Genomic DNA, 13,111 nt, shown 5'->3' with positions numbered 1-13,111 from the left:
ACCCACCAGGCTGTGGCTGGGCCCCCTCACCTTCCCTCTTCCTCTGCAGGAAAAGTCTCCAGGGAAGTGAGCGCCTCTGACCTCAGGTGGAGGAGGGATGTACTGGCTGTTGTTTGCCACCACTGCACCAAATGCAGGTATTTTTCTGTACTTTGGTAGAGTCACCCCCTTTGCTTTCTCCACCAGGTAACCAGGCACAGCAAAGGGGGAGTCAGTACAGGCACCCCTCCCACTTCTGCCCATGGCTGGAGGGGACCAGGGCACCTCTGCACCGAGGAACAGGACACTGGAAATTCAGTGCACTAGTCATTGCCAGACAGCAGACATGAGTTCTCTTCTTATTTCCATCATTATTTCTTGTGTTGCAGTTGATGTGAATATGTAACAAGGTAGGAGTTTGGGGTTATGTTTGCATTTAACTAGATTTCAATGTCTGGACTTGTGAGCCTATTTGAAGAATGTTACTGCAGATTTTATGAATTTGGTGCTTTTTGGGTCCTGAAACTCTGAACCTTGGTTATTTTATTAAGTGACTTAAATATTTAAAAAATCAATTTGAGCAGTCTACTCTGTGATTGATCAGTGTGAAATGGACAGGGAGCCATTTCCTATCATCATGAAAGTGTTTTTCTGTCAGGTAAAGAGATTCCTTCCTAGACCTACCTGGCTGCTGAGTTGAGAAATCACAATTCTAAACTGACATGCAAATTCATGCAATTGTTTTCTGGTGAGAAACTTTTAAAAAATGCTTTTGTGCCAATAAGAAAATGATTCCAAGCTGGAATGGTTCTACACCCAGTCTGTATGCCTTGGCTTAACAGTGCTGAGCAGAGCTCCCTCTCTTGTTCCAAACTGAGTCCAAAACTGGTCTGTGTCACCACACAGCTCTGCAGAAAAGACTGTGGCAAGTAGAGCTGTACTATTAAAAATACTTTACTACTTGTTTCACCATTGAATATTTATTTAAAAAATATACTAAATACTAAAACACATTAAGAAGGTAGTCTGCATCCCAATAAACCTGCTCTTTGGTTCCCAGATGTTCTTGCTCTCTGTGATCTGTGCTTGTGACAGGCACACCAGGTGGGCAGTATTGAACTGATGTGAAAAAGTCTGTGCATACAGGAGCTCTCTGTGTACATTTCCAGCAAGTAAATTTTGTTTGATAGCCCATGTTTGCTGGCAGACAAAAAATTAAATTTGTTTTAATTTAAATTCCTTGAACATGGAGAGAACAAATGCTAGCTAATAATGCCAGAGCTAATTTTCCCCTTCCTCTCTCCTTTGGCCCAGACACTGCACACTGAGCACTGTGAGTGTGTTCAGGCACTCACATGCCTCTGGCTGCCTTTGATTAAACTCATTCCAAGGATGACCTCAGTCCAGCTGCAGCCTGTGTTCCCCACTGTTCCTGCTGCATTTCTGACTTCAGATGACGTGGACATATGTTACAGCGAAGTCACTGCCAAGGGGGTTCCTCGCTGTGCATTTGTAAGTGCCAGAATTGGAGGGCTGGGGATTCTGGAGGAGCAAAGTCCCCGTGGGGTGAAGCAGCTCACCCCCAGATCCTCGGCCCTGGTGAGATGTAGAGAGTACGGAGCGGTCAGGTAATTCCCAGGTAATTTCTGGTTTCGGTATTCCCAGTGCCACGCAGTGGAGCTGCACTGCTGCCCCTGGCACGGTGTGGAGGGCGGGCGGGGGTCTGCCCGTGATCCGTGGGGCATAGGCTGTGACAATGACAGGGACGGTGATGGAGGCATCCCCGGCGTCGTTGTGGGCCCTGCACAGGTAACTGCCCCCGTCGTGGGCAGTGGCTGCCCGTATGACCAGGGTGCCGTTCTCCAGCAGCAGGTACCTCGCGCTGAGCTGCGGCCGGTCCAGCACGCGGCCCCCGGGCAGGGTCCACGCTGTGCGGGGCTGGGGGCTGCCGTCAGCCAGGCAGTGCAGCACCAGCGGCTCCCCACTGACGCCCTTCACCAGCCCCGCAGGGCGGGTGAGGATACTGGGCTTCTGGGCAACCTCCAGGATGATCAGCTTTTCAATATAGCCCACCTTGTTTCGGGCACCGCAGCGGTACCGCCCGGCTCGGTCTCTGCTGGGGTTATAGATGGTCAGGCTCCCATTGCTTTCTGTGAGAAACTGGGATGTCCTGATGCTGCTGGAAAACCACGTGCCATTGGGCAGCATCCAGCTTATGTCCGGGGGAGGATTTCCATCCACAGAACAGTTCAGTGTGATAGTTTTTCCAGGTTTTGCTATTACTTTTTCATTGAATGGGTTTTTGAACATTGGTCGTCGTAGCATTTCTGTGACCTCCAGCTGCACCACCAGCACACTCTCTCCCACATCATTACGTGCCACACAGATAAAATCTGCTGTGTCTGAAGGCCTGATGTTCCGAATTTCAAGTGTCCCATTTTTGTGCACTACAATCCTGCTCCCATAATATGGGGCTGTTAGGAAAATGTTATCAGGCATGATCCACATAATCTGAGGGGGCGGTGTCCCTTCTGCCCAGCAGTCAATGTGTTTCTTTGAGTGCCTCACTGCTGTCACCTTCATGATTGTTTTGTTCCCATATAAACCATTTATGATGGGAGGTTTAGCAGCCACATCCAGCTTATACAGTTTGGTGTCGTCCCCACCAGGGTTCCGAGCCACACACATGTACTCCCCAGCATCCAGCAGTCTGACGTGGCTGATGGAGAGAGAGCCATTGGTGTGCAGGGAGTGTCTGTCTGTGGATGAGAAGATCATCTCATTGGAAGGCAGCAACCAGAATATCTGTGGCCTGGGTTCTCCAGCAGCTTCGCAGTCCAGCAGTGCCGTGTCTCCAGCTGACACTGTAACATATGTCTTGTAATTGTGCTTTATCTGAGGGGCTGCCATGATGACTGTGACATGGATCTTCATCTCATCCCTCCCCAGAGTGTTTTGGGCATAGCAGGTGTAATCTCCTCCTTCTGCCACTCCAGCTTTGTTGAGGTACAGAGTCCCATTGTCAAAGAGGACGTACCTGCTAGACCTGCGCCCGCTGTCATCTGCCAGCATCGCATTGTTGACCAACGTCCCATCTGGCAGACCCCAGGATATTGCTGGCGTGGGCAACCCCGAGGCCCTGCAGTCCACTCTGAAATCCTTGCCATATGGCACCAGCTTCTTGAAGTGCTGTTTGTGGTCAATCTTGGCTGGTTTCATTGTGATGCTGACTTTCATCAGTATCAGATCATCCCCAATTTTGTTTCTTGCGACACAGAGATAGTCACCTGCATCCTTTTCGGTAACCGCCTCGATAGCCAAGGATCCATTGGGGTAGACATGGATCCGACTTCCCATTCTGTTGTGGGGGGAGAGAGAAGAAAAGAATTATGGAACCAAGTGCTGGGGGTGAACACTGGACAGTGGAAGGGACTGAGGGTGTCAACAGCATGGCATGACACAGGTTTTCTCCAAAGGCCCTGCGCCCACACCACCTGCCCACCCAGTGGGTCCTAACCTGATGTCATTGTCACCTTTGGTGTTAACATGGATGTGTGCATGTTGAATCTGATGGAAATACCCTGAGCTGGGTCTGTGTCTCCCAAAGAAAAGATGAAGTGTTACTGTGGAAGGGGATGAGAGGAGACCCTCAGAGGTGCACTTGGCAGAGACTACAGGAGCCTCTTCCTCCAGAGCCCTACTTTGCAAATCTGTTACAAATAAGTTGTCCCCTAAACTGGCAACAGTCAGACAGTGCATGATAACAGCAGTTCCCTTAATTCAAATATTACTGGTAACTGTTTGGGAGAGACTTCACCCACTTAATGACAATTGGTATCATCTGTTATTAGGTATATAACAACAAACCATTAGCACAGATATTGTAACCACTGTTACATGTATAAAAATTAATTTAGTTCACAGTGTTTTAGTGCTGTAACATGCTCTTACATGGGCACTACAGAAGATACTATTTGAAGTTCCAGTGAGGTGGAGAAAAAAAAGACTCATACCTGTGCCACTGGTCCACAACAGCCTTGGAGGGCAACCTCCAGATGATCTTGGGCTTGGGCTCCCCTTTTGCTGTGCAGTTCAGAAGCAACTTATCTCCAAAATTCAGCCGAGTCAGTCCTTGAGAGGCAATTGCTATTTTTGGCAGCGTGTCCCTGTGCTCCACCACGAGGCTGACCACGCTCCTGTCCGAGCCGGTGGAGCTCGTGGCTATGCACTCGTAGTTCCCGCTGTCGGCAGGGGCGATGCTGCCGAGGTGGAGGGTGCCATTGGAGAACAGGAACAGCCTCCTGTGGACCCACTGCAGAGGCTTCACCACTGTGCCGTCAGGAAGGACCCAGTGGACAGTGGGCTGAGGGTTTCCTTGCACTGTGCAAGGGAAATTCAGGCTTTCCCCTGTCTTTCCTTCCACACTTTGTCTCTTCTCCTCCAGGATGGTGGGAGGGGCTGCCACGACCTGCATCTTCACAGTCAGTGTGTCAGCACCCGCAGGGTTTTCGGCCAGGCAGGTGTAGAGTCCTCTGTCATAAATGGTGACTTCCCGGATAACTAAAGTACCGTCCGTTTCCACGTGAACTTTGTCATTTCCTGTGGAGGACTCAGACAGGTGGGTTTTATTTGCCAGAACCCAGGAGACGGTGGGAGGGGGGCTGCCCTCAGCCTTGCATGCCAGTGCCACAGTGTTCCCGGCGTGTGCGGTGAGGAGCCGGTGGCGGCTGCCGGCGATGCGCGGTGGGTGTGCCACCACCGACAGGGTGACCAGGAGCCGCGCCGAGCCGTGCGCGTTGCTCGCCGTGCACAGGTACTGCCCACCGTCCCGCAGGCCCACCTGGGCGATGGACAGCGTCCCGTTGGCAAACACCACCCACCTGGCAGCCCCGCGGCGCCCCGTGGCAGAGCTCCCTGCGGAACAAGGGGACAACAGCACAGCGTGTGAGAACCTGCCTCTGGTTTCATTTGGTTCCAAATAACCCATCCCTGTCCTGGTCTGCTTTGCCCAAATAACCAAGACAGTAGTGGTAAGACATAAAGAAAATCAGAGTATTTTGCACATAGAATGGCAAAGCTTTAGAGTTAGAATGCAGCTGAGTCCCCAGCAGAGACAAAGTTTGCATAAAGCAGATGGGGCTTTGTGGTCCAAACCCAGAACAGTTGTGAGTGGATTTGAGGGTTTGTTACCACAGATTTTTTTTTTCACTTGTCTCACTGTTATGGAATAGCAGGTAACACACAAAAATATTGAAATCTTACCACAATAATCACAGAATTCTAGTTAAATATAGATTATTCTTTTATCATTTCCCTAAAGAGCTATCCCAGAATCAGCACTTGGATGCTCCAGCTGGTGTTGGGATCTCTGTCACTGTTTCCAAGTTCACTGGTATTTTGTAGTGCTTTGAAATGAATGAAAGCTTGAGTTTGGGACACAGAACAGCTGTCAGATTACAGGACTGTAACGGTATGTAAGTTTTAGAGAGGTTTATCAAGCTCACCTGATGGCACCTTGGTCCACTGTATTGTTGGACGTGGGTTCCCAGTGGCTTCACAAGGAATAAAAGTGTCAGAATTTGCCAGCACAGTGAAAGCAGCCAATTTCCCTCCAACTATTCTGGGCTTTGCAAAATGGTTTCTGCTTGCAGGGCCCAGGGCAATGGAACTGGGGGGGGTGGTTTCTTGATGTTGTCTCCTTTCAGACCAACCTCTGACAGGACTGTCCTTGTCCCTTGCCCACGGAGCTGCAATCTGTGATGGCTTCAGTGTGGTCAGTGTCCTGACAGCCAGTGTGCTGTCCCTCTCTGTGCCTTTGGTAGGCAGCTTGGGCCAGAATTTGACATCCCCCTGTGAAGACTGGTGGGTTTTTGCGGTAGGTGCAGGTGGCACAGCTGCTGTTGGGGCTGGCAGAGCTGAGAGAGGCTGAATGCTGGGAACAGTGATATCTGTGACTGCCACAGGAGCACTTGACACAGTTCTTGCTGGGAATGTGGGCTGTGCTGCCTGGTTTTCCTGGATAACTCTCTCCCCTGTTTTCTGGTAGGATTCTCCTCCTGCCCTGTCAGTGGCTCTGCTGTGCTGAGCAGGTGCTGACCCTGATGTGGCACTGACTGCAGCAGGCTGGGCACTCACAGCACCAGGAGGCTCATGCAGCCATGGTAGGATTTGGAGAGCCATGGTGGGGGGCTGGGCAGGACTGACCGGTGGTGCTGTGGTCAGCTGGGTGTTCCTCGGTGTGACTGGTGTGGTTTGGAGTGTCAAGGTGGGGCTCTCAGTGGTCGGATGTCTGGGCAGTGACATGACTGACTGGGTGTTCCTCTGTGTGACCAGGGTCACCAGTGTCTGTGTGGCTGCCATGGACAAGTGCTGAGGTGGCTCTGGGGTGTCAGGGATCCTCAGTGCTGGCATTTCAGTCATGGAGACTGTGTTGGTACTCCCAGGGAGAGGTTTTGCAGGTGCAAGGCTTGGAGGCACAGCTGGTGATGTAACTACTGTCACCGGAGGGGTGGCTGTGCTCACTGGTGGGGTGGCTGCAGCCATACGCTGCAGGACAGATGTTTTAGGAGGCCTCTTCCTCCTGTGACCCCTTCTTCCTCCCACTCTGAACATTTTACTTTTGATAATTCTAGTGTCAGATTGAGGAGTAATAAGAGGTGTAACTGTTGGCTTCAAACCCAGCAGTTTGGTCGGGCTGCAAGTAGTGGCAGTGCCCTTTGTAGTGACAGATATGACTGTGGTAGCAGCTTTTTGCCTTGCACTATGTTTGTTTTCATCTTCCTTGAGAAACAATGTGTTTTGATGGGTACCCCTGGGGTGCTCCAATGGCATATTCATGGTGGAGGAGGAGGACAGGGGTGCTTCTGGGCTAAATGAACTGAGAAAGCTACTTAAATTATTTAAGGTTGGTGTGTCTGGTACATGTTTCCTATTCAGTTGTACATTTGCAGCCACAGCTGCACTTCCTCTGGCAGAGCCCGGCCTCCCAAAATTGTGTTGGTGCTCTCTCACGCCTGGGATACGTCCTGGTCTAATAATTCGTCTCTGACCTGGAATTTTCCTTTGTCTCCCATACTGCTGCTGGAGCTGGGGTGTAGGAGTTGGAACGTCCTGGATAACCTGAATTTGCGAATGAGTAGTGATAGTCAAGGCCAATGGTGGCTTAGGGGTTCCTCCCTTGTGAGCAGTATGAGAATAAATGGGACCAAGTTCAGGTCTTGGTGCACCGACTGTCACCACAGGGACCTGGTGATCTGTTTTGGTGGAAACCTTATCAATAGATTCAGTAAAAACATGTGTCTTGTCTGCTGTGTTTTGGGGAGTTACAGCCTTGCTGGTGTCTGTAGCTTCTGTTGTGGGTGTCGTGGATGCAGATTTTAGATGCTGGTTATTACTTTGTCCAGAATATACCAGCCTTTGCTTGGCAGGAAGAAGTGTGGATGCTCCACTTGCTATGGATGATTGTTTTACATTATTTGTTGATATTTGACTCAAATCAGATCTTTCCCATGAGTCTGTAGGTTTTGGATAAGTTTGTGGCCTTCTGCTGCCAGGTGACACAGACTGTGGAAAAGGAGAGAGTAGGGGAGTTACTGGCTCTGTGACCAGGAGTGAGGTTTTCCTGGCAGGAGTGTGACTCACAGTCCCCTCAGGCCCTGCAGTGACCACTTGTTCCATTGCTCTCCCCAGAGCAGGTACTGGGGCTCTCTCTGTTACTGGCATTATGAATTCTTCTTCTGGAGATCCAAGATCACCAGAGGTCTCCTCCTCATCTCCAGGTGCCTCTGAGAACTTTTGGACTTGAATGGGTGGCTCTGTTGCAACTTGTGCTTGTTTGTCTGTCAATGCTGAGTTCATCTTTGTTTTCTCCAGCAAGGCTGCCCAGCGCTGTGGATCAGCTCTCCTGCCTGAGGAAACAAACTGTCTCCTGTGTCCCCTGAGCCTCCTGCCTGTTCTGTTCCTGTAGGGCCTGCGAGGTGCTTTCCTGTGGCTGTTCCTTTGCTGTGCGCTCTGTCCGGCCATGCTGCTGGATGCTGATGCAGCAGATTCTGGGTGAGCTGCCAGAGAGGCTGGAGTGGCTGGGGGATGTGTCTGTGCCACAGCAGAGCCCAGAAGCGCATTGCCAGAGCCACCACCCTCTTCCCACTCTCCCACAGCTCCAAGCTTTTTCTCTGGAGTGGTTTCATCTTGTCTCACTAGCACCTGGAAAACCAAAAGGTCGACACCATATGGGTTGGCTGCAACACATTGGAAGTAGCCACCATCTTGCTCTGTCACCCCTTCTATTCTCAAGGTGCCATTGTCAAAAATACGTTTGTTTCCTACAGACTGACGAAGAATTGTGTGCTCAGGTAACACCCAGGTGATGGCGGGATCTGGGGCAGCCGTGGATGTGCAGGGCAGGTGGAGTGTGCTGCCAACAGCTGCCGGCAGCTGGGCTCCATTTACACTGTTGTGTTCCACATGAGGATCCACCACTGTGACTCTGAATGTGAGGGTGTCAGCATCGTTGCCGTTTGTGCCAATGCAGTGATAGAGCCCCGTGTCAAACACATCAGCCGTCCGCAAGGTCAGCGTTCCGGTTCTGAGGACAACAATTCTCCCATCCTCGCTGATGTGAGGAGCTCGCACCTTGCTCCCATCGGCCAATACCCACTCCACGGCAGGGGCTGGCTCCCCAGCTGCCTGGCACCCCAGTTCCACGCTCCCCCCGACCAGCACAGTGTGCTCCCTTTGGGTGCTGTTATCCCTGTAGATGAGGGCCCAGTTACTCCTCCCCTGGCTGTTGTCAGCACTGGGCAGACTGACCTGGGCGTGGGTCAGGTAGCGGATGTGCAGCGTGCTGAGCGTGGTCGCTGTCCTGTCCAGCTGCAACGCTACCGTGCCCTGTATCAGCCAGGCTGGGTCAGCCCTCAGGTCAGCCTCAATACTGGTGAAAAGTTCATCTTTTTCAGTGTAGATCTGTTTATACTTGTAACTAATAAAAGGCATGTCCGTTGCCTGGACAGTCTGCTCCAGTTTCAAGGGAGAATTGCTGTACAGTGCCAGGATGCTCCACAGCTGCTGGATGTGCCCATAATCAATGCCACACACCAGGACTGCTGAGAGTGAGGTTCTGAGCACTGTGCTGCTGCCATCTTGGGCAAATGAGATGGGAGACATTTCTTCAGGTTTTTGGACATTGCAAACCAAGTTGCCTCGATTTCCTGCTTGGTCAGTCATATTCAAAACCACGGATCCTATGGGAGCTATGAAGTCCTTGGGAGACACGGAACTGAAATCCCCATCGTCTGGCACTGTGAGGTTTCTGAATTTCAGGGAGTCATGTATGACTGGCTTATTGCAGGTGAGAGACACAGAAGGAAGATCCATTAAGCTTTGCCCTTTGTGATTTTGAGGACTAGCACAGACTGGGCACTGCTGGGCACCAGAACTTCTGTCTTTTCTGCACTTTATAATATCTGAAGTGAATAAAACCAGAGTCAGGTTCTGCACTACAAGTTTTAGCATTAAAAATGACATAGATACTAAAAAGTTGTTCTTTCGAATAAAATAAAACCAAATTTTAAGTAATGTATGAACAGCAGCAGCAGAGAAACCCCTTGAGTCCCTCGAGGTTCCTATTTCCTTTTTGAAGAATTTAGTGCAAAGTGGCCCTCGCTTTTTCCAGTTCCACAAAAGTTACCTTCCTTATTCCCTGTGGATTCTGTGGGTGCACAAAAGCTTTGGACTGGCCAAGGAAAGTGTTCCATTAAGGAAAGCTGCATGTGTTAAGGCCACCAGATACAATTAATCTGGGAAGATGAGTGGTATTTATCTCTTTATCCTGATTACGCACACCTACAAAAACCTGTCTTCCAGTCTTTTCTGGGATAATAAGTAAATTGATAAAAGACAATTACTAGTATCAGCAAGAAGATGCTACAACAGGATTAAACATAAACAAGGCCTTGAACTCACCTGGTCTCCTCTGTGCAAACTCTGTGAAGCCCTGCAAGCTGCAGTCACAGGACCAGGGGTTTCCATGGAGGTAAACGCTCTCAAGCTCCAACATGTAGGAAAGCATTTCTTGTGGAAGTGAAGTCAGCACATTGTCAGACAGAGAGATGTGCTTCAGGAAGGACAGTTTGAATATTTGGCTATAGCGCAAGGTGACAAAAGTGTCTGGATGCAACTGATGGAGTAAATTTCCATCCAGGTGAACAAGCCTCAGGGAAGTGAGTCCATAGAAAACGTTGGGATTCACAAATTCAATTTGATTGTGGTCCATATGCAGTCGTACCAAGCTCTTCAGGCCATAGAACACATCCTGCTGAAGCACTCTGACCTTATTGTAACTCATTTTCAAGACCTGTTGATGACAAAGTAAAAAAGGCGTCTCTTTCTCCTGTGTGAAAGAGTTTCATCTGCAGTTGCCTGCTAAGATGCTGCTGACAACCATCTACCAGTGTGTTCGTCACAGTCTTTACACTCTGAGTGCCCACCTGAGAAGGAAAGACCTTTCCCATTAGGATGCTGGATCTTGAAGGCCCTCAACTTTCACATGGATGGGGTAAGGAACAAGAAAACACAATGCTGCTGTCAGCTACTCTGTGGGTGTTTACCTCTATCACTGAAAGTTGTTTTAAGTCATAACAAAATTTAACCTTGGGTCATTTAGTTCTTACCTGTAATGAACGTAAATCACTGAACACCTTCTCAGGGATCGTGCTGATCTCATTGCTGTGCAGCATCAGTAGCTCCAGTTTCTCCAGGCCAGCAAAGTCTGTGGGGTCCAGTTTTCGCAGGCTGTTATAGCTGTAACAGAAGGTTTTAGTCAGCCACACTTCACACCTTTTGAAGCCAACCAACCAAAAGAAAAGAACCACTCTTTGGGAATGGCTAAAGGTAGGCAGCACTTCTGCTTGCCAAGGTGGAATTCCAAGTCATTCCTTCATATTAGCACAAAACATGGTCACTTTTCTAGGGCAGCATTCAATTCACTACTAATTCCTTTTTTATTTTCTGCAGATGCATCTGGATGATTCAAAGGTTATGTGTATTAAAAGGGATTCACGGACCAGTCACATATCGCTGATGGGTCTCATCATTTGATTTATGGCAAAGGATACTTGCTGGCAACTGCATAAAGGGGGTGGACAAGCCTGGACATATCCTGTTCCCTGCTCCTTTAACCATACATGGAACAGAACCCCTGTGGAGGCTGCCATGGCCAGGCAAGTGTGACTTCCCACGAACGTGGCAGATGAAAGCACAGGCACTAATGTTGTGGGACATTCTAAACTCACAGCAATGTCTGAAGATTTTAATGAAAGTACTCATTTTTCACTGAATTCTCTCTATTCCAGACTCCTCAGTTCCACATTACAGATGTGTATTCTTGAGGTAACCGAAAGTAATTCATTTAACTTGGAAACTTTCTGAACTTCTGACCTTCCCTGTGCTCGATGCCCCGAATTTCCCCTTAGTGTGGGTGGTCTTAGGCTTTGCTAGCTGTGACTGCAGCCACCGCTGAGCGCTGCAGAGAGGACATTAAGCTCTACAGATTCATTTATTGCTTTGGTTAATTTTTATCTCTAAATCTTAAAACTCTTAATTATTGCTCTGCAAAGGGTTGAACGCTGACTGGTCAGAACATTAGAAATCGCGGTTACACGTACCCCAGATTGATGCGCTGCACGCCCGGGGGGATGCCCCGGGGGACGGCGCTGAAGTAGCGGAAGGTGCAGTGGAGCTCGGCGGGGCCGTGGCAGGCGCAGGGCCGGGGACAGGCGGCGGTGCCCGGCAGGAGGGCCAGGCAGGAGGCCAGGAGGGCCCACAGGGACTCCATCCTGCGGGGACCCTACGCTGTCATCCCCAGAGAGCAGCGGCGGGCGCGGGTTCCTGCAGGGGAACACAACGCACGGGCATTTCCAGCGGCAGCCGAGCTGCGCTGCTCGGGTTCAATCAAACCAGCAGCACAAGAAGAGTTTTTAACTTGAAAGAAAAAACGACCCCCGAAGCAACCCCCAAACTCTCGGGTTTCCCCTGAGCGATGTCATGACCCAAAGCGCTGTCACTTGAAAGCCTCCCCGCGCTGCCCTTGTCCGACGTGATGCGCCGGTAGCTGCTGCTCACAGGAAAAGCTGGAATCGCGCAGGGAAGGCTGGAATTGCGCAGGGATCGGCCAGGAGTGCTGCAGCCGGTGCCCGCCGTGTGTCCCGGCTGCGGGCCCGGCTGTGTGGAGCGTTCCCGGCCCCGCCGGCGGCTCATCCCCAGGAGGCGTCTCCACACGTCAGCTCCTTTCCTGCCAGAAACTATTCCAAGCAAAATTAACTCATTTCGCAGCCCCCGCCCACCCCACCCGCGGCGCTTCCTCGGCAGCGGCACCGGCCGCCCGTCCCCGTCTGTGCGAGAGGGGCGGCGGCGGCACCTGGACGGGAGCGACCGCCCGCCCCGGGAGGGGACGGGACGGGACCGACCATCGGCTCCTCCTCCCGGGGGTCCCCGCGGCCCTCCCAGCCCCCCACAGCCCGTCCGGCACCGCTCGGGGCCAGGCGCGGGGGAAGAACCGCGGCCGCCGCTGCCGCTCCCGGGGATGCTGCGGGTACCCGCACCGCCGGCCCCAGGGATGCTGCGGTACCCGCACCGCCGGCCCCAGGGATGCTGCGGGTACCCGCACCGCCGGCGCCAGGGATGCTGCGGTACCCGCACCGCCGGCGCCAGGGATGCTGCGGTACCCGCACCGCCGTCCTCTCCCCGGTGCCACAGCGAGAGCCACCCCCGATTGCCGTCGAGGGCAATTCTTGCGTGACCCCTCCAAAAACCGACCCGCGACACCTTCAGTTCGCTTTGGAAGGGACGATTTCTCTCCCGTTGTAGGCTGAACCCGTCCGTGTTTCAGCTCCTGTTCGGCTAAACGGTGTCTCAGCAGCCTCGACTGATGGCGTGTTTCTGCTGAAAGTGTGCCATTGTAGGGCAAACCTCCTTCCAGGACAAACCAAACGTGTTCCACTTGAGATGTAATGGTAAGATAAATGTTTAAAGATAAGATAAAGCCTCAACTATATCTTTTAAAGGTTCTAAAATTGTTCAGACAAAATCCAAAGTGAATGCGAGCTGTGGGAGTTCAGGAGGTTGGCAGGCAAGGGAT

General features: G+C 51.3%; 2 protein-coding genes across 2 annotated transcripts in view; one reads left to right on the top strand and one right to left on the bottom strand.

Moving 5' to 3' along the window:
• MED12L (mediator complex subunit 12L) overlaps window positions 1-1,638 on the top strand; it is a 68,134-nt gene extending 66,496 nt beyond the window's left edge. Inside the window, 2 exon segments of the mRNA XM_071566015.1 lie at window positions 50-137; window positions 1,294-1,638. Coding sequence (XP_071422116.1) covers window positions 50-80 — 31 coding nt within the window. The 3' untranslated portion in view covers window positions 81-137; window positions 1,294-1,638.
• IGSF10 (immunoglobulin superfamily member 10) lies at window positions 957-11,846 on the bottom strand. Its single transcript, XM_071566314.1, has 6 exons — window positions 11,640-11,846; window positions 10,647-10,776; window positions 9,940-10,330; window positions 5,484-9,440; window positions 3,993-4,893; window positions 957-3,337 (listed from the first exon to the last, which is right to left on the bottom strand). Exons 1-6 carry the CDS (start codon window positions 11,807-11,809, stop codon window positions 1,429-1,431), a joined length of 7,458 nt encoding a protein of 2,485 aa, XP_071422415.1. The 5' UTR covers window positions 11,810-11,846; the 3' UTR covers window positions 957-1,428.
• Between the last annotated feature and the right edge of the window lie 1,265 nt (window positions 11,847-13,111).

The sequence above is a fragment of the Pithys albifrons genome, chromosome 11 (genome assembly GCF_047495875.1).
Source record: "Pithys albifrons albifrons isolate INPA30051 chromosome 11, PitAlb_v1, whole genome shotgun sequence".
NCBI lineage: Eukaryota > Metazoa > Chordata > Aves > Passeriformes > Thamnophilidae > Pithys > Pithys albifrons.
Note: the sequence above shows the minus strand (reverse complement) of the source record. Positions and strands in the feature narration are given on the sequence as shown.